The sequence below is a fragment of the Triturus cristatus genome, chromosome 3_1, assembly GCF_964204655.1.
Source record: "Triturus cristatus chromosome 3_1, aTriCri1.1, whole genome shotgun sequence".
Classification (NCBI taxonomy): domain Eukaryota; kingdom Metazoa; phylum Chordata; class Amphibia; order Caudata; family Salamandridae; genus Triturus; species Triturus cristatus.
Genome location: NC_140583.1, coordinates 280169147 through 280190965, shown reverse-complemented (window position 1 = coordinate 280190965; position 21819 = coordinate 280169147). Strand labels below are relative to the sequence as shown.

Below are 21819 nucleotides of genomic sequence, written 5' to 3'. Positions count from 1 at the left end.
ACAAGCGTCTAAGTGTCTACATGAGATGCGAGGGGGCAGGAATATTCCATGGTAACAGGGGCTATGAATTACTTGCATGAGGACAGCGAGGCCTGGCCCTTTGCACGGTAGCTGGAGGAATGTTTACCTAAACTACTAGACAGGAATGCATCGGATGAGGAGCGGAGCAGATAATCTTGAAGGTGAAATACAGTTTTTGGCAGGCAACAGGCTGGATCAGGCACCGTTAGCCGCGCAGGGAGTAGGACAAAGTTCATGGATACAGATGCAGGCTCAGACTGGAGCTTTCAGAGGCAGAAGGCAGGAAAAGGCTTGATGACAGAATTCTGGGCCTACTCGCCTGAATCTGTAAAATGTGGAAAGTGAACCACATAAAGTCGGTGGCCTTTCATACTTAGGAATGGAATATCTGACCCATTCATGGCGGATCTGAAAGAGGACATGTTGACGGTGGACGCACATGTATTTGCGTCTTCAAAACTGGAACTGGAGGGAACATACATGTACTTATAGCATGCACATGGAGCCGTTGGGGTCTACGATAGGGGACATAACTGATCACAAAATTCATATTTCCTCAAAGCTCCAGCGCTACAGACTCCAGTCTTGCAAGCTACATCCCTTAGAAGCTCCAATGCAACAAGCTCTACTTCTGCATGCAACATCCCATAGAAGATCCAGCACTACAAACTCCAGTCCTGCTAGCTACATCCCTTAGAAGCTCCAGTCCTGCTAGCTAAATTCTTTAGAAGCTCCAGTCCGGAAGGCTGCGTCGCTCAGAAGGTCCAGCGCTACAAGCTCCAGTTCTGCAAGCTACATCCCTTAGGAGCGCCAGCACTACAAACTCCAGTTCTGCAAGCTACATTCCTTAGAAGGTACAGCGCTGCAAGCTCCAGTATGCAAGCGGCATCCTTTAGAAGCTCCAGGTCAACAAACTCCAGTCCTGAAAGCTACATCCCTTAGAAGCTCCAGCGCTACAAGCCCCAGTTCTGCACGCTGCAGCCCTAGGAACTTCAATCCTGCATGTTCCATCCCTGAAAACTGCAGCCCTAAAAGCTCCAGTCCTAAAAGTTCCAGTATTGTTGTTTTAATTCTGCAAGTTCTGTATTTAATGTTTCAGTTCTGAAAGTATTTCATTACTTTTTGCCGGAGTCATTCATGCTTTAATTATGCATACTACAGACTTGTAAATAGCAAAGTCAGTATATCAAGTTCTACCACTCCTTTTTAAGAGAATTCAGCAACAAGTGATGACCCTACAATTGGGACTTAGAAGATTTTTTAATTTTTTTTATCTTAACCTTTTTCTCCTGTGTACTATTTACAAGATGGTATTTGTCTGACCTGGCCCTCGCTGTATGGTTACCCCCAAATGTTTGCCTTTACCCCTCCTGTTTTGCTGAATTCCTTTTTGTTGGCCTTGCCACTGTTAACTAGTGCTAAAGTGAGTGTGCTCACTCCCTAAAACTTGGTAAAATAGATTTACGCTTGATTGGCATACTTAATTTAACTTTAAGTCCCTAATAAAGTGGTATACCCAGGGCTGGTACATACAATGCTACTAGTGGGTCTGTAGTGCGTATTGTGCCACCCAGTTAAGTAGCCACTCAAAACATGTCTCATGCCTACCATTGAAACCTATGTGCAGTTTTAATCTTACACTTCGACTTGGCAAAATAAACCTGTAACCAAGGCAAAAACTAAATTTTTAATAGATATATCACCCCTAGGACAGGCCCTCCACAGCCCATAGGGCGGGGGGCATTGTACCTAAAAATGTAGACATGTACTTTTAAGTTTTGCATGTCCTGGTAGTGAAAAACTCATACATTTGTTTTTCACTACTGTAAGGTCTACCTCTCCCATAGGATAGCATTTGGGTTGCCCTTATTACATTTAAAAAGCGCTAAGTTTTTTGTGGGAGCAGGTAGAAATATCATGTTTGGTGTCTAAGGAATTGTATTTTAAAAAGCTCTATAATGGAAATGTCGGATTTTAAGTCACAATTTTTTTTAAAGTTGGCATTTTCTTGTCCTAATCATTTGTTCCTGCGTCCTGTTTCCTGGGTCACATGACTAGGTGTAGTTGGCAGTTGCCCTTGTGTATTTCTCCCCGAGAGCCACACAGCAGAGGGACTGGACGTTGGTAGGATGGGCCATCCAGGCAGGATGAGGAGGGTGGAACTGTGGAAAACCACACTCACACTTCAAAGTAGGCGTGGGTGGAGTTCGCAGAGTTTTACTCCGCGGAACTCCACGAAGTGACAGAAAAAATCCGCTGTGCTCCGCGGAGTTCTGCCAGTGGCAGAATATGTTAAGTCGCGCTGCTCGCTCTGATTTTAAGCACCGGGAGTTTGTCCTGCGCTGTAAAATCAGTGTGAACGGCACTCCGCATCACGCCGGAGGGCGCTGCTGCTTTCTGCTGCATGAGTAGTCATTCTGCTCGAGCGGCAGCTTCCTCAATGCATGCGGCAGATTTCTTAACGTGATAAATCTCATCGAGAGGAGGTCCAGCACGATTTTTATCTCGTGAGTGTTCGCTTGGCGAGCCGTGCCAGAAAAGAAACTCTGCTCTGTGTCGCTTCATGGATTTTTGCGGAACTCCGCCCTCCACACGGAGGGCGAAGTGTGCAAAATTCACCGGACTATGCCGGGGGAGCAGAATTCTTTGCCCACACCTACTTCAAAGCAGCTGCCTCAGCCCTCACACAAATCACTTCACACTAGCCTTTTGTGCACCCAGACATCCTGGGACCAGGGCAGGGAGGCAGGGAATTCCAGACACCTCTGTGGAGGGAAACTACAGAAGTTTCTTCCACTTTAAAGGGGACAGCAGAAATACAATGACGACCCTCAGACTTGCTCAATAGTTTACTTCTGCACCTACATAGGAGTCTCAGAGGACTGCCTGTGGCCTGCTGTGTACAACAGAGGACTGCCCTGCTGCTACAACAAGACTTCCTTTGTTGCTTGAGGCCTGGTTTGTGCTCTCAGAGGACTGCCCTGCCGCGTGAGACCTGCGTTTCAGCTTGAACCCAGAATTTCCCGCGTGGCTCCAAGGGCTAGTTGTCTGGCCTCGTGATCAGAGCTTCAAGGACAGAAAAGGCTCCAATCATCTTAAATGCAAACCTGGACCCAGCCAGAGTTAGTATTGCCCCTATAAGTGGTATTCCTCCTGGCCTGGACCCTTGAAAGTGGTACTAAAGGTGCACAGATAGTCCAAATCCAAAACTTGAGACTTAGAATATTTTCAGCCAAAAAGTGTTCTGAGAACCGAGCGGAGACCGGGACCTACCTGCTCGCTAATCCACCAAGGGTGCTTCGGCGGTTGGCCTGACTTTATGGTAGCTCCTCGTACGTTCTTCTACACAGCAGCAAATCCTATACAGTGGTACCACACAGAACGGGTTACCAGCCTCATCGACTACAGCATGCAGCATCAGCGTGCTGGAGATTTTCGACTTCCATAAAAGAGGCTGTGTCTGGAGGTAGAAATCTTCACAGCAAATTCATCCAGACGTTCCCAGATGACGACACCTCCTCCTCGGACACTGCCGGCTGGCTTACCCCACCGAACTTAACCCTCTCAGATATTTTTCTACAAAATTTCTTCTAAGTCCGAAAGTAAGTAGAGAACATTCCCAATACATTTCTTGTATCCAAACCGATCTCCATCGCAGTCAGCCATAATTTTCGACTTTGCCCCATTCTCACTCGACTAGATGTCCACGGTTGACCCTTTTTTCTTTTTGGCACTATTTTTCACTTTAATATTTAAAAGTTCACACCTTCAGTTCAACTGATTGGATTGTTGGCATTTTGGTGTTAAATAATTTTTCCTTTATTCTTCTAAATTGGTTTGGGATCGTTTTTTGTGTTTTCACTTTATTACTGTTTAAGGGCTCCATAAATACTTAACAAATAGCCTCTGTAAAGCTTGACTGCTTTTGTACCAAGGTTCCAGAGGGTTAAGGGCTGGTTAATTTAGTGACTTTTTATGGCTCCTCTGATAAGGATTGTGACTTTTGCTTAATGGCTGGGCTGTTGCTTGAGAAGGGCTCATGCCCCCTCTACAAACACAACCAATTTCTCAAAGTATCCTTGTTGGAAAACGAGGCAGCATCTGTGAGGCCTGCACAAATAACATGACCACATTTGTCCTTCAGTGGGAACCAAACACCCAATTGTAGCGCCTGACTCTCAGAGGGTAGCGAGCAGTCTGAGGCTTATTCAAGGGAGGTGGTGTGAGCTAGTAATCGCCATTTGCAGGTGCGCAGAAATAACACTCAATAATTGATTGTCCAATCTGTACTTTGCTTTATAAAAGTAAGAGTTCATTTATTAAACACACACTCTACGCAATACTATGCACCAATTTACAAATATACATAAACTGTTGGAATTACTTTGTGACATTGCATAATCTCTCCACCCCTCCTGCAAGGGGTGTGGGGTCTAGTACCACCACTCCCATGTATGCACATCATCTTGCCCCCAATGCAGTTAGTTGAACATAACCTAGAGCGAGGGCCCTGCGCACTGGCACCTTCCCAGTGGCGACCCACCCCACTACCTCAACAAGCATTAAAAAGGGGTACACCTGCCTTGGTGACACATGACCCTGACTGAGCATCTCCTACTGACCATAAAGTATGCAACTCTATATCTTAAGGGCTAGCAGTCTGGGGTCTTCACCTAAGCGCAGCAGCAAGAATACATGTTTACGCACACTTTAGAATGACAGTACTCAGCACATTTGTGGATCTTTAGAATGTATTGTAATTGCAGCCCTAAAGGCATCACAGATGAAATCACAGGATTACAAATGCAGCCAGACACCCTAGCAGGAAAGTCTGGCCACATAACCCCACTTTGCTTATGACATCACCTTACACCAGTACTTCACATTGAACGCGTGAACTTCAGTCCCTCTAAAATAAATAACCATTAGTAAATGCGTTTCTGGTGCAGTTAAACCTCTTGAGGATGCCCTTCTCAAGACATCCCCAACTCAGCCTTTCACTCCTGGATGCACTTTTTAAGTCACCTTCAGCTGTAGAACTTAAGTTCCAGCCCAAAAGATGTTTAATGCAGACTGAGCTCTTGAGGGGCTATTCCTTTCAAATCCCCCAGGAAACTTAGGGTGGGACTTTTCTTCTTGATGGGGGAGATTGCACTCCTCCAGCAGTTCCCCCAGCACCTTTGCACTCACATGGTGGTGACCCCGTCCTCCTGGGGCCACCACGAGCCAAGAAAAAGCTGTTTTTTTCCCTGCAGGCCGATCCAGGCCTGCAAGGTATTATGGGTGTTGCCGCATATTAGTAGCGGCTCCCCCGCTTCTTCGGAGGGAGCCGCGATCTCACTGTGGCTTCGCCGCATCTCCTGTTCTTGTTGGGGGGCCCGGTCCAACCCGGACCCCCAGGGGATTCATGGCAGCTTAGGGTGCCCACCCCCTGCTACTTCGGCCAGCTCCCCGCGCGGCCCGCACCTCGGTGTGCGGCTGCGGGACCCGGCATTTTCATTCTGGTTTGCCCGACACGGAGGTTCCCGCAGGTGCCAGCGGACCTCCGGGGAGAACGACGGCACTCCCCCCGCCTCCCTCCAGCTTCGGTGCCCGGGGACAGGGTCCCGGGCCACCCCTGCAAACCTTCACGGGGAGCGTGACGGTGCTCCCCTTCTTCACTTTTTGGCGGAGGCCAGGGTGGGCTCCTGGCACCCCGCGGGGTCACATTCACGGGGAGCGCGATGGCGCTCCCCGGTTCACATCTTCACGGGGGCGCGACGGCGCTCCCCCCACCTCCATCTTCGGTGGGGGCCAGGGTGGGCTCCTGGCCACCATGCCGGGCATCTTCACGGGGAGCGCAACGGCACTCCCCGGCATTACTTCTTCATGGGGGCAGCCCCTGGGACCTGACCCACCCCGGGGGCATCTCTGAGACCGGCGGCGGAGCCTCACGCGCTTCGTCGTCGGTCTTCTTAGGGGGTCAAATATCGCCTACCTTCCAGGGGGCATATCTCAGCCCCTGGGGGTCCGTTCTGCCCCATTTCCGCGTCTTCTTGCTCCTGGTCGCGTCCCCCAGCCACTGGGAGCACTCTCCTTCACCCCCTGGGTCTCCAAGAGGGTGGATTCAGCAGGGAGCTGTCTTCACTGGCTGCCTGCGCCAGCCTTTCGCCTGGCTCTCCTCCTTGGCCTCTCTTCTCCCTGCGCAGAGGCCACTGCTTCTGCGCACCGGTCCTGGGCTCTTCTTCTGGTGCTGATAGGGTCCTGGGGCAGTCAGGGGGTCTCTCCTTCCAAGTGCCCATTGCGCCAGTCTCCAGCACCTTCAGCCGCAGCCGACCACACCCCAGAGAGAGCTTCTCTTCCTGTGCAAGCACTTTTTAAAAGTTGAGTAGGGGGCTGGCAGGAAGTCTCTGTTGGTCCTATCAAACAGCGACACATCACTTCCCTGCCCCCTCCTTCTTGTCCAGCCTCTGGGTTTGTTCAAAATGGCGTCGTCCAGTGTTTCTGGCCACATGCCCTCTGAAACCCAACTCCTTCCATCCTTGGTGCAGCCTGGTGCCTGGTACCTAGTGATGGATGAGCCTGTAGCCCCACCCATCATCTCTTCATGGAGAGGAGGCCCTCGCTTGTGGAAGAAAGGTTATCAATCCATCTAGCTGAGGTCAGCTCTCATCCTGGGTCTGGTCATGGCTGACTCAGAGAAATATGACAGTTCTGGATGACCCAAAAGCAGTACAAATATGACTTTGGACTCTGCAGAATACTTATTTTCACATCCGCTACAGTGGACTTAAACACATGTCTGGAATCTGTAAGCCTAATGTAAGTTAGTCTAGCCCATAGGCTCCACATTCCCAAAGGGAAATAATGAAGTAAAAAAACAGAAAGACACACTGACTTTCCCTGGCATGTTTCTTTCCAGTGTATAAAGCCTATTCCATGTCACCACCCAATACTACATACGTCCTGCCACGCCATTCACTTTGTAGCTGCTCCTGGTCTGCGCACGCTAGGAATCTCCCCTGCGCAGCCCGTACACATGTGCACACGCATGTACACATGTGTCTGCATGTAACCAGCCCGGTGCCCCATACTCCAGCTGCTGCGCAGCGGCCTGGTCAAGCCAGGGGGACACCAGTAAAATCCCCATGCAGTCTCTTACATCCTGAGTTCACTGTGGGTGAGTCCCACCTTATGAGGCTCCCCCACAGTAATAGCTCTACAATCAGGTGCTCAAAAAGTGAAAAATCCGGGCGGCCCATAGTGTCAGAACCACCTTCTAACAATCTTTCTATAACCCTTGTTACTATGGGGTACATATATAGGCACATGCAGAGTTGTAAAATCAAGCAACTTGGCACTTTGCCAAGTTTTGAGAATGTAAAGCCCACTAAGTTCAAAATGAAAAAATGGCTAACCTCAGCAGGCCTTCCTGTGTTACTGAAGGAACACTCAGCATAATTTGAGGCCTCCTGCCGCTCAGAGGTTACCCCATCTCCACTGATCCAAGATGCCTCCCCATGGACAATAATCTGAGTACTGCCACTGGACCAAACATTGCCCATACATGCTTTGCTGTTTGAGCCGTCCCCTGCCACGCTTCTCTGTACTCTTGAGCTGTCCCCTGTTGGGGACTGCCCTACCACCCATAAGATATCCCATTGTGCTATTGTCACCACACTGCCTACTCCTCTTTTCTTCTCGCACCGCTTACCTGCACATATTCACAATTTTCCTGGCATATGGTGTCCCACTCTCAGGACTACGTAGGTTATACTTTGCTTCATACAAAGTCAAAAATTATAGCCAATTTTCCTGAGGTGAAGTTTCCGACTTCGCCCTACTTTGCGGGTGAATGATGAAGCTTCAGGCAGCCCTAAACAGGCAGTGTGTCTTCAGTGAAGGTTCACCATTACTTCAAAACCTCAAGGAAAGAAGTGAATAATTTAGGCTGCAATTCATCCATTGATAGCTGCACAAAAGATCTTGAGATAGGATAAGTATGTCACTTTTATACATGAGAGAAATGCCTTGCTTTCAATGCAATTTAAACTATGGCCTCTTCCTGAAGGCAGCCCCCTAGAACTATGCAAGATCAAATTCCTGGTGATAGCGGGATATGTAAGGATGGTATTTGCACCATGTTAACTTGGCTCAAACTCAGAACACCGCTATGTCTGTTAGGATGTAGCTTTTTCTCGAAATCAGGCTGAAATCGCCAATTTACTAACATTTCATTGACAGTGAAGCATTTTTGCCCCATAATCAGTTTTGCCCCATAGTAACGACAGAGAGGGTTAAGTTTTGCAAACTATAAAGATTTATTAGAAAATTAGTAAAATTACAATCTCAAATTGGGCACATATCAAAAGCTACCTAAATATAGCATACATGATTATAATCTAAATAATTCAATAAGTAATGCTAATATTTTATTATTAAAGGCAACATATATAAATCGAAACAAAGTCTTGTTTCTATAAAATATACTCCCCAATGCTAAGCTAAGGTTGTGGTCAGTATGGGGAAGTTCAGAAACAGCATGTGTCAGCAAACATAGCATCGGAAGGAGAACCAAATCAAGGTTCCAATGAGAATGAGTAGGAATGTGCTTGCTCTTGAGAGTAACTCTATGAGCAGAGAAATAAGTACATTGGTCGCAAAAGTAGGGAAAGGATGTCTGGCTGCAAGGGTGGACAGGGGGAAGTAATCTAACCAACAAGCTTCACACAGTTAAAACATAAGTTCCATCCAGGTGATACATCTTTCAGGTTCCCACTGGGCAAGAACCAATAAAAACTAATGTTCTCTCTATTCATGGTGTGGGTCTCCTTCCCACTGATAATATAGTGTCAACTTCTTCCCCCATTGTGACCTTCATTATATCTCACAAAGGAGTATTCACCTCCTCAGATTCCCATCCTGTGCAGGTGCTAAAATCACTGCCCAAACCAACTGATTGACACTTTACGACCTTCAACCTTTGTACTAACAGAGAATAACATTTTACATGAGTGCAAAGTGACTCTGGTGCCTGAAACAGAAAACGTGTTATGCACAGCAAGCAAAAATGCAATGTTTATTTCAAACAGGGAGTAAGGCACCTAGGCCTATTCACAATAATGTTAAATTGCACATATGCTAACTGAAATTAATCAGAATATATGATTCATCCATTCGCCTTAACCTAAATATAAAATAATGTGAAAAAATAATATGTGAAACAATATATGAAATAATTAATAAATCAGGTGTAAATCATATTAGGAGTGGTTATGCAGGTTACGCATTAACATATCAGTAAGCACAAATAAATGATGGTAACATTGCATAATCACTGGCAGGATTGCTGAGTGGGCAAAATGCTCACTGCTGACATATGCGGGTCATCAGTTCAAACCCTGCTTGCCTGATTAAACCTTCCAACTGTCCGAGGTTAGTATATTAAGTATCACCGAGGGAACTTTTACAGGAGTCCCAAAATTGACAGGGATTACTGGATTCAAATTCCAGTGAAAGGCTTGTGTCACTGGTGTCTTATAGCTTCCACTGGTGTCTTATATCTTTACCATACTATTAAGCCCTAAACTAAGTCCCAAGTACAGTCCTTTAGCACTCGACCAACAGGGTAATGAAGGCAAGCAGTCCAATGCTTACCCAGGGAGATGATGCAGGCAGAAATTCTGGACATATACTACTGATTAATAAATTATTTTCCAGCTAGTGCTAGTACATAAGAGAAAAAGTACTTTACTTACACACCTTGCGCCATACTGTGAATAAAAGGTCAAAGGACAATACTGTGGTGCGCAGTTTTCAAGGTGATAGTCACTGTGTGAGGGAACTAGCTGGTATCTAACAGATTCTGCTCTCACGCTAAAATGGTGTAAATGAGTGGAAGCCAGGATCCCTTGCCCCCTTCAGACAAATAAGGGTACGATTCTTCAGTTCCCCTCGTGGTCCCACCTACACCTCTCATATAATATGGTTAGGTTTGTAGTAGTCCCCAAAGTCACAGTTCTCCTGAAATACCTCTCCCTGGCACCACACCTTACTTTTTTACTTAATAGAAGGCCAGCCCCCTTCTGCTGGCGGACTGTGGAGGCTACGTAGTTTTCAGTGGTGGGAGGTCTTTTATGGCCCACCTGGAATGGTGGCCCTTGCTTGGGTCTCACTGCTGCAGTTTCCAGTCTTGCTATTATACACAGACATGCACTACAGCTGTGGAGGCAGAGCAGCACACACACAGGTTGCTTGGGCAGCTGTGCTGCAAATTAGGAATCTTTTTTGGGGGTTCTTCAAAAGGCCCAGCACAAAACCACTGCTCAAACAAAGTGAAGAGCCCTCCCCATGTCACAGTTGTAATACAGTGACACGCACTGTAACTTCTGTCAATATAAGGCTATCTGGCTATTGTCCCAACCTAGGTTGAATGGTAACAAAATGTATTCTGTTAAGTTAGCCTCTACTCCTCTTCCATTTTGTCTACCAGCCCCCATTTTGTGTTTCTGCAGGGACTTTCATAAAGTCAGAAGTTACATGTTCACTGGAAAGCTGGTTGTACTGCTAATACTTGCGTGCCACAGTAAGGAATCCTGCCCTGCCGAAGGGCCAAAGTGCACATATGTCTAATCTGTTAGCCCACCAACGCCTGTAAACTCCTTTGCCTATCTACAAAGATGACGTGGGTAGGGGTTTATCAGGATTCAACAGTTCAGCATGTACGCATTATGTAAAAATGCCAAAAGGGGTTGTGTAAGCATTATGTGACAATGACAAAGGGGTTTTAGTGCTTGTCTTACTGTACCAAAAATGTATAAAAGATAGGTTTGAAACCATGCTTATCAGTTCCCTCTCAGGCACTTGTAGTGTCTGTACGACGGACTCTTCTCATGAGATGTAATAAACTTGTGTGTTGTTCCACTCCAGTGTCGATCCTCATTTTGTGAACCCGTAGACAAAGTGTGGCCCTGCACCAGTGAGACATATAAGATATCTCACTTCTACACCTACTCAAGGTGCTTTGGCTTCTTTTAATGCAACTATTGAAATGCAATCACGATTCTCTAGGTACCACCTGGTCACAGGCACTTTGTTTGTAGGTCTCGCCTAGCGACGCAGCGAATGCGCGTTGCTCACCTTGGCGAGATCTATTGTTGTCGGTTTCTTGGCCGAAGGGGAACAGGACATGTGCGCGCCCAGACAGGTGATGTGCACGCGTATAGCTCGCGTGTTCAGCACAACGCGTGCAAGGCGCGCTTTCACTTTCCCTCGCTCACCGTTCTGGAAGCTCCGGTTGTGCACATGCTCAGCCCAGAGGTTAGCCGTGGACTTGGTGGGCGGCATTCTCATGCAGGGCAGGACACGAGAGTAGCGCAGTAATTCCCCTGGTTTCCTCTCATTTTCGGAGACACCTTATTTGCGCTGGTTTTAGTTTTTTCTGCTCCCTTTTAGGCTCACAGGACTTCTGTTTAGCGTGTGAGCTGGTTTGCGGCCAGCAGTGCGCAGCGACCTCATTAGCTGCGGTTTCAAAGAGAAAGTCAATGGCAGATACTGGTTGTACTCTGTGATCAGTCGGTCTCTTTGTTTGCAGCTACAATTGGAAATGGTTTCAGTGTGTGGGACTGGTTCCGGAACATCTGATTGGTGTTCTAGCAAACTCGTGAGTATTGGAAGCACATGCAGCACTTCTAGGTCGTCTTAGTAACGCTGGCTTCAGGGCAAGCAGGAGGCAACAGAGAGGCCGGTAACCAAAGGGCCTCTAAAGTGGTGGGGGAAGAGGCTGAGCATTAAGTTATGCGCTACAAACCTACAGGCTCGCTACAGGCTTCTTTCTGACTGGAATCAATGCAGAATTTTTCCTAGTTTCAGGTCGGCAACTGTTGCGACAATGCTGTAAACAGCCAGAATGCCTAACACTAGGCAGGGCTGTACGTAAATGTATTTTACAAGAGCACTGATGAATTAATTTGAAAGCGTGTTTAAAGCGCAAGTTGTAGTTTCATTTTTGTAGGGCCATTTTGGCCCAAGTAATATGTTCTATGCGTCACGTGTGTGAAGAGTAACAAAGGGAAGTTGAAACGTTCAGGGAGAAAGAGATAAGTTGTGGAGCAGTTTTGCTAAGCGGTTACGGAGAGGATCATAGAATCTGTGACATTTCATTGAGGATTTAGGAGCATCTCTATTGGACGAGTATTCTTTCAGCCCTTTTCTTTCACTACTCATCTTAATCGTTTCATCTTTTTCCTTCAGGTATTGATAAAGGCGTAGGTCTCAAAACAGATTGTCACAAACACACTTGCTTGCAAAACGTCTGACAGGATTTTAATACACCTGGTGAAACATAAGATGTTGCTGTGCAGTGCTCATCACTATTTAAGACCCTTTAGTTGTCAAAGAGTGCTCTCTGTGCATTAAACTTGTGACTGGGAAAAAGAAAATGTGCTGTTGACTTACTGCATGCATTTCACACGCCGTGATAAACAAAGAAACGCCAGGTGGGCAGCTTAATCTGTCAGATTGAAAATGTCTCCCTTTATAATTTTGAGTCCATTTATAACGTTGTAAGATAAAAAGGAGGTTTTGGGTAGACTATCCTGATGACTTTTGTATTTTCCTACCAGCGCTTGATGGCTATACCATCCATTTTTTACAGGTAGAAACATTATACTTCGACTTTGAAACCACAAGATTATATTATTTTATCTATTATGTTCCAGTTATTGGATCAAACCTCAAGGTGTTAAGTGGCAAGGGGATGTCAGTCTGGAATTGCTACCCTTTATTTATACTGGTACTTTGTATATCAACATCATAGTGTACTTGCATTTCTTGTTGTATGGGCATCTTTACCTCTGTTGCCCATCTTGGTCTTCAGTAGTATTTGCCATTGTGGACAATCTACGTTAAAATATTGCTCTGCGCTTTAAGAGGACTTGTTGCTAGGAATGTACTTGTTAACTGTGCTGTGCACTCACCCCTCCTCTGGGGATGTTTATCATCTCAACTAAGAATGTAACAAACCATTACTAAAGCTCTGATAGACAGACAACACTCATCTTCCTGTGAAGGATGAAAGCAGTGCCTTGAAGCCCTTTTTGTGTTCCTGCCAGAGATGAGTGCTATGACTAGAGATGTTTGTTGCCTTCGAATAGCCCGCGCCATCACTTAGGCTTTCAAACAGACACTTCTGGTCCATCTATTGCTGATTAAAGTTTTGGTTCATGTGGCTGGGCCCAAATATGAATCATATAGTCGTGCGTGCCCGTTATGGCAGAGGAATAGATGTGGCTTGCTCTAGGAGGAAATGAACAAAGACTCCGTCTTATTTCTTTCTCCCTGGACTCTTGTACACCATCCTTGAGGGGGGAGGAGTTGTTTCTGAGGTCTGGTATATTTAGCATCTCTTCGCATTGCAGTGAAAGTGCTGTCTCCTTGACAGGACCGACGAGGGACCCTTAAGAGGCAGCAGTGAAGCTGCCTGTGTGCCGAGGGCAGGCTACGGAGACCTTTGTTGCATGAAATATTTACTTCTTAGGGCAGCCATCAGCACTGCTATTTATATTCCGCTGTTATCTACTGTCCTGTCTCCTAGATTTGCAATTGGCGAGATAATATTAATAGAGTTAGAAAACCGGTATAGGTCTTTTTAAGAGCACTAACTCGCTGAGGTTACCCATCTGGAAGGACCTAGAAGGATGAGTGGCCCCGTTGGGCCCTGCTGCTTTCAAACCTGTGATCTCAGATACTTATCTGTATCAAATGCTCATTGGAACTTTGCAGTTAGCTGTCTTGCTTTATAGTGAAGTGAGGGTGATGAGCTTCAGCTTCCTCCGGCATAGTATGCAGGGATAGTGTTGCGTGTTTTGAATACTATAACACAGTAACGGCTCACTAATGCTACTACAAATAATCTCTGTGACACCATCCCATTTCTCATATATCATGTTCTGTTTTGAGCTAAAGAAACAAATTAAACAAATTAAATCAAGCATTTGCAATGCAATAGGTCTCGCATTTGCGAGCGTTTGAGCTATTGGCTTTGCAAATAACAATGCATTTTATTTCTGTGTTTTGAAAACCTGCAAAGACGTACTTTGTACATATAGTCCTTGCTTACGAGATGCAAAGCTGGCAATAACTGCGCCTCTTTTACTGCCAGCCATGCTTCTCGTAAGCAAGGACTAGAAGTACAAAATGCGTATTTACACACCGCTTCCAGCTTTTCAAAACGCATAAATAAAAAACATTATCATTTACAATGCCAATAGCTCAAACTCTCGCAAATGCGAGACCTATTGCTTTGCAAATGCTTGTTTTATGTGGAAGCATGCGGACGCAGGTGCAATTTTCAGGTCATCACAGACCTTTCTGGTTATGTTATGTTGTGTTGATTTGTACGGCGCACTGATCACCTGGGAGGTTATCCAGGTGTCTAGAAGGAGTTAACTGCACTGTCTGAGAGGAGTCTAGTTGAAAAGCCAGGTTTTAAGTCTCCTTCTGAAATCAAGGTGGGAGCTGGTTGCTCTGATGGGGAAAGGGAGTTTGTTCCAGGTCTTGAGGGCAATGTAGAAGAAGGCGCAACTTTCCATTTTCGTGTGCCAGATAAGGGGGATGTAGGTGAGGAGTCGTCCAGACGGTTTGAGGTACCTGGTCAGGGTGTGAAGGTGCAAGCAGTCATTGAGATAGGCAGGGCCCGATTTGTAAAGTGCCTAATAGCTGAGGGTGAGTGTGGAGATGTGAGTTTGAGGAGGGAGGTTGAGTATGAGTGTGAGGGCAGTGTTCGGAACCACTGTAGTCTGTTTGTAAGCTTTGCACAGATGCCTACATAGAGGACAATGTTTTTGTTAATTTTCGGCCAGTGTCCACTGTGTGCCATTTGAAGATTTTTCGTAGCATCTGTGAGGGTGTGGAAGCGCATGGCAGCTATGGTGTTTACTTGGCTGGGCATGGAGATTTGACTGTCGATCATGATATTGAGGTACCTAGTGGTGTTGGTGGGGATGAGTGCTGGTCCTAGGATGTTGGATCTCCAAGCCGGGATCCTTCTAAAATTATGCTTGCTGCACAGTACCACTTTTATTGTGTCACAGGTGGCTTGAGGCTGCTCCTTTTGAATCAGTCTGCTATGTTGGATATGCACATTAAGAAGTTGGAATGCACCGTAGGTGTGTCTACTGAGAGGGAGAGTATGAGTTGCATGTCATCTGTGTATGAGAGGATGCTGAGGCCGTGAGTGTGAATGATGGAAGCGAGTGGGGCCATGTAGATATTGAGGAGTGTGGGGCTCAAGGAGAATCCCAGAGGAGTTCCACAGATCAGTCTGGTGGGGACCGACTGGAAGGGGGTGAGGCTGAACTTTTGAGAGCATCCAGTGATGGAGGAGTGAAGACAGTGTCAAAGGCTACAGAAAGAATCAGAAGGATAAGGGCTGTTGTATCACCCTTGTTAATGATGCTCCTTATTTCGTCCATGGCTACGATGAGCTGTGATTGTCTCTGAAACACGATTATGAGGGGTCGAGGAGGAGGCTTGTCTCAAGGTAGTGAGCAATGACCAGTTTTTCAAAGACTTCAGCGGAGTAGGGTAAAAGAGAAATGGGTCTGTGATCAGAAATGGTCATCAGGTCAGCCAAGGGTTTCTTGAGGAGGGGTAGGACGGCAGCACGTTTGCAGGTGTCCAGGACTGTGGTGGTAGAAAGCGAGAGGTTGATTATATAGGTGTGTGCCAAGCAGATGGGTTCCAGTCCTCTTAAGCAAATGTAGTAATGGCACTGGTTAAAAGAAGCTCTGGGTTTGATTGATCGTATGGTGATAGCTGTTTCTATGCTGTAGATTTTTGCCAAGCACAATAGCTGTGGGCATGGTGTGGTGCTGGTGTTTGAGATGAGGAGGTTGAGGAATGCAGAGACTGGTTTGGGGTCATTGGTCCTGATTTTCTCCACAAAGTAGATGGATAGGTTGTTGCATAGGTCTTGTTAAGGGGTGACCACGATGGAACTGGCAGGTAGGGATATGAATTCCTTGACAATAAGCGAAGATCTCTTTGGCAGTGTTCTAACTGGTCTGTATGCGCAAGCAGAGGGCTGAGTATTTGGTGACTTTGAGGTATTGACAATAGATCCTGAGGGCGGACTTGAAGGAGAATATGTCATTGCTATTATTGGTTGGGCACCATCGTCATTACAGGTGCTTGCAGTGGTGTTTCTTGAGCTGGAAATCTTTGGTGTACGAGCTGATGTGGTATGTGTTCTGGGGTTTTAAGTTGGTTTGGATCTTGCAGGGAAGTCTGCACAGGTTGGTTATCCATTTGTTGAAGTTGAAGACAGAGTGTATGAGGTTGGTGGGCTGTGATGTCGGCGAGCAAGGTCGTGCGTGACTTACTTCAAATGCCCTTGGAGGTCCTAAAGTTTGCGGGTTTAGCCTGGTTGGGTAACTGGATATTGAATTAGGTAGTGACCAATCCAGCTCAGAGGGGTCAGCGTGCCCACCAAGATGGGGTCAGGCAGGTGTCTTGGTGTGTGGTGTGGGTGGGGCCGTTGACTTATTGGATGAGGCCCAGGATTTAGAGGTCGACTAGGATTTGGGAGGAGTTGCAGTCCGTCTGGTCCTTTAGATAAAAATTCAGGTTGGCGGGCAGGATGAAGGTGTTGGATTCTAGTGTCCAGGGGCCGATGAGGTCCGATAGGACGTCGCAGAAGTTGGACAGACTGCAGGGGCATCAGGGTCTCAAAACAAGCTAAATGTCCTGGCAGTGCTGATCCTTTCTTGGGTTGCAGCAGGGTTCATTCTGCTCCTCCTGCCTCATCTGTCCTATTTTCCTACATTGCTACCTGTGAACTTGCAAGCACACGAAGTGAAATCTGGATTATCCGAATAGTTTATTGTTGGTGTTTGCGCTGGTGTGATTCACATATGTTCTGTTTCCTCTGCACCTCCACAGGCAGCAAAGTACTGAAGCATATACTGCATTTGCTTGTGCTTGTTTAGCCTAGACTGTAATGTTATATTTTTTCTTTATTTGGTTCTGTTTTTTAGATTTTTGTAAACAATAAGTTTTAGAGGCGTTTGTTATTAATGATTAGAAAATTGGAGGCTGCCTTGACGTCTGTCCAGTGGCTGAGGGCCAGTAATGGCTGTATCTTCTCTTAAACGGTTCAAAATTTGTCTTACTGTTTCTATTTTGTTAATTTAGAACATTCTATTAAGTGGATGGAATGGTGTAATAGCTTAATACCTTTTGCTTCAAGTTATACCCTTTGGTAAAGGCCCTTTCTCTCAATCAATCAACATTCTTTATTAGGATAAAATAGCCATAAAATGTTATATCAGTAAATACACAAAAAGTTAAGATACGTTTAAAATCAGAATCAAGTATTAATGTAAGCAAGCAATCAATACAAGTTTAGATGTTACAAAAAGTTGTTTGATTCAATAATCTTGCATGCAATTGCCCACGCCATATTTTTTCCTGACATTTAAAGTAAGTCTTATATTAGTTATCACCGCATAACAAACTTGTATTGTCCCCAGCTGCTGTAAATAAATTATGGCCATTTCATGTTATCTAATGTTAGCAGCTATTCAAAACCAAGGTGTGTAAGGTTGAATCTGTATTGGGTGTTACTAATTAAGGATAGTGAAAATTCTTGGCCAGGCACGATCCTCTAAATTGAATTCAAATCTGGGCCTTCACATGACGCACCTTATCACAATAATTAAAAAACTTTTGACTACATCTATGGATTGTACATTAATACTTTCGGTGTTGGTAAAAAATCTCAGTAACACCCAGACCACTAATAACCCACTTCACATGACTGATCAAAGGGATTTAGGTTTAGACAGTTTTTATGTATCATCGTCAAAATCCTAGCTTAGGATTTCCTTAAATTCTAAGCCATAAAAGGAGTGGGCTTAAAAACTTTGATGACATCTTCCTGGTAGCCAAGTCCGACCTCAGAGGTTCAGATAAATGTGGCAGTGGCTTGAGGGGCAGCTAGCACTCTACCTACAAACCTATTTCCCGTTCTCTGTAGGGGTTCAACACTAGTGTAGACCCATATACCTGGACCATATAGACCCACTGAAATACATTTGCTCCTGTAGTTTTTAGTTATTTCTCTCATAGGCTTATAGTGCAGCTTTGAAGTGAAGTGGACCTCTGAAGTTGCTGTGCTCTTAAATTTAAAAATAGCCCCAGTTTCAAAGCACAGTCCAACTGAATGCGCCTTTTATTTGATGTTCTTTGGGCCACTTCTCCTAGTTAATGGCGTTGATAAGTTTGTTTTTAAATCCATGTCGCCCATTAAGCCTATAAATCAGTACAAAACGCAATGCCTTAGTGTGCACATTCTTCAGTAACTGGGACTCCCCTCATAGAGTGAATATTTAATTTGGTGTTCTTTGGGTGACGGCTCATAGTGGATAGGTGTAATATTTGTTTTTGAATCAAGGTTGCTCATAAAGTTCGGAAATGAGTCTAGAATGATTTGTAGCCAATTCACGGTCCTTGATCTAAGAGCATTGTCGTCTGCAAATAGAAGCTCATGGACTGGGTAATGCCCAATTGGGGATTATCTTTTTCAACAGAAATCAGCAAATTAAAAACAGAAAAGGCACCAAAACGCATCCTAGGCGTACACCAGATTTGTATTGAATTGAGGAGGAGAGTTTACCATTAGATCCCTAGCGGACTCTGGCAGGTGAACCCAAGTGTGACATCTTTGTAAATCAATCAAAGTCTTTTCAGCTTCTAGTTCCTCCATAATGGCCCACAATTTGGAGTGATTTACTATGTCAAAGGCACAGGAGGGGTCCATGAAAGCCATATCTATATCTCCTGTCTTTGCCCAGACATATACCCCTATTAAAAGATATAGGTTGAGACACTGCTACACCATTCCCTCACCGGGGCAGAAGCCGTCCTGCATCTCGGAAAGGATATTTATTTTCCTCAAACCACGCTTCCATCCTGACGAGGAGTTCTCTACCCAAGCTTTTAGATGTGGAGTCAAATAAAGAAATTCAACTGTAGCAATTTGGCGAGTTCCTATCTCCTTTTTTTATAAATTGGCACAATGGCTGCCTCCTTCCAGAATGCTATACCTAGACCAACTATGGCAGCTCTTAGGAGCTCATTTGTTAAATGAGGGCCCAGAAGAATATATTCTTTAAAAATATCCATATGGACCTTGTCCGTTTCCTTTTCTGAAAGGCTAATGTGTACGCCTAAAGTGACGTCTTTGATATTGATTGTATGGGCCAGCAGCCTCTCTCCCATTGGAGGCTCTCAACCCAGGTAGAGAACCTTTACCAAAAGTGATATAGACCTCAGAAACGGTGTTCAATGCTATAATAATGATCAGTCCAGTGAATCATTTCTATTGTTCTATAGGAGGAAGTGATTGTGCACCAACTGATCGATCATAGAGAGCTCAGCGTTGTCACAGTCTAATGTAGGAATGATTCAAATGATCTTCCTGAGTAAAAGACGCACAGACGTATGGTGAGCAGGGCATCCGTCGCATTATAATAAAGATGCATTCATGTCTTCATGCCCATGATTCATTGCCTTTCCTCTGGACATATTATTGTTCGGGGTATAGGAAGGCCTCAACCTCCTTGACCGTATTATCTGTGGTAACGCTCAGATGGTTGACCTCCGTCGGTGAGAATAAAATCCTGCCTCAATGTGTATTCATTTCTTTGTCGTATTCGCCATAAAATTGTACGGTTTAGTGAGGGACAGATAACTCATACCCCAAAACCCTTAAATTACATGCCTTTGTGGTTTTCCCCAGCGATTGCTACTGAGTTTACTTGGTGTCTTTTTTCTCCTCAGGTCTCCCAGACCTTGTACCAGATCCTAACTATGTCCAAGCTTCAACCTATGTACAACGAGCCCATCTCTATTCCCTCCGCTGTGCTGCTGAGGAGAAGTGTCTCGCCAGGTAATGTTTTAACTATTGCCTAAGGACCATAAACCAGTCTTTCCATGCAACGTGCATCTGATCACCATCACTCCAAAATATACCAGCGGCTATGTGGGCAGTGTCCGAGAAGCAGGGGCAAACGAAATTTCAAACCGTAAGGTCCAAAAGCTTCCTGGCGCTCACTTTTGATTTGTAGATATGTTACCTCCATACCGTCTATAGAGTCTATAAAAATGGATAGAATGTTTATTTCACCTAAAATGTTCTTGTCATCATGGTGTAAGGGGTACAAAAGCAGTATTATGTTGGCTTTCAAATGTTTCCAAATGTTTATTTTTATAGGTATTTTGACGAATGGAAAGTTAAAGTAATAGTGTTTTGGATGGGTGGAATGAATTGGGGAGCACTGCTGTTGCTCAGTTTGGTATTTGGGGAATGGAACACTCTTCACTTGCTTTCCTTGGCCAGACGGTGGGTGACGATATATATGGGTTACATTTATTTGGGTTGTAAGAGGTAAGGACCCATGGGAATACTTTTTCACTCCTACAAGGTCTCAGCCTGGTAGTACTGTTGCCTCGGCTCATGGATGTGGCTTTGAACTTAGAAACTTTTCTCTCCCAAATACTGCTTATAGGTGGGATGCGCAGACATTGTCACCAAGATAGGTAAGTTGAGAGGAGGGATAACACACACATCACTGAAAGCATTCTTTGAAGGATGGAAGCAGAAGAGCATGAATGGTGCTACATGCACATCAGGTCTTTGAAGGTAGAGATAGAAACTTTGCCTCCAGGTTATGGGGAGTCAGGAAGAAGGGGATGATAAGTGCTTGTGTGGAGAAAAACTCAGGGGCATATTCACAAGGAGCTATCGCCGAATTAACGGCACTTTATCGCAGCCAAAGTTGTGATATATTTACCTCTCCATTCACAAGCTGGTACTAACAGCCCACAGCACCAATTTACCCGCGATAGCAGCCGCAAACAACATCGCCACAGAGGCCCCCCGCAACTATCACTAATGAGATGCAGAGTGGGCGTTCCCGTGCCAAAAGCCGCGACAACATCACACCTCAACATTCTCAATGACCAGCCAGCTCTGCGATAAAAACACAAAACAGACGATAAGGCGCGTTAGCACCAGGAAATCTACACCTGCTCTGACCTGGTGTAAAGTCAGACGGCAGCCTGCACCACAAAAGGGAGCACAGCCCAGGGCCACATCAGAAGGGCAACAGATGCCATGGAGCCACCCATCATGCGGCCCGGACACGAAAAGGAGGGCACAACACCCACTGACACCACCCAAGGACCACAACCCACACCCGGAACACCCCTCCCCCCCCCCCGGACCACCACAGACTCAGAATAGACAAAGACAGCGGACCCCCAGGAAGCGTACCAGCCACACAGACCCAACCTCTGACAATGTCACCATCCACCACAGGCTGAAAGGGACAACCATCCCACGCTTCCCGACCATCATCGCCTAACAGGCGTACGGCACCAACACAGCAGACAACCAACATCCCACCTCACACCAAGCTGCTGGCTTGGCTGCACCTGTTGGCCCCTGGCACCCCCCAACCAACACCCGTCACCACAGCCAGTGGGGAACCTCTCAGAAATCTTGCCTGTCACGCCCCCCCCCCCCCCCCCCAGCGTGACCGGAGTGGGATGGCCCGGCGTACGCCACGCCAGCGTAGGGGTGTGAATAAGAAGCACGGAGCCCTGGGCGGGGTCCTCTTCCGGAAAAGCCAACGTCTCTGCCAGGGTGGCGCCTCTCAACCTGCCAAGAGGCCGACGCCGTCCTCTTGAGTGGAGTTGCCTGCAACGCTGTGCGCCTGCCAGACCCCAGCACGCTGGACCACAAACCCGTCAGGC

At 46.0% G+C, this 21819-nt stretch overlaps 1 protein-coding gene across 1 annotated transcript in view; it reads left to right on the top strand.

The window, feature by feature from the left end:
- LOXL1 (lysyl oxidase like 1) overlaps positions 1 to 21819 on the top strand; it is a 177774-nt gene that overhangs the window by 116014 nt on the left and 39941 nt on the right. The window contains exon 2 of the mRNA XM_085643899.1: positions 19843 to 19951. Within this exon, the coding sequence (XP_085500025.1) occupies positions 19843 to 19951 (109 nt within the window). The remainder of the gene's footprint in view (positions 1 to 19842; positions 19952 to 21819) is intronic.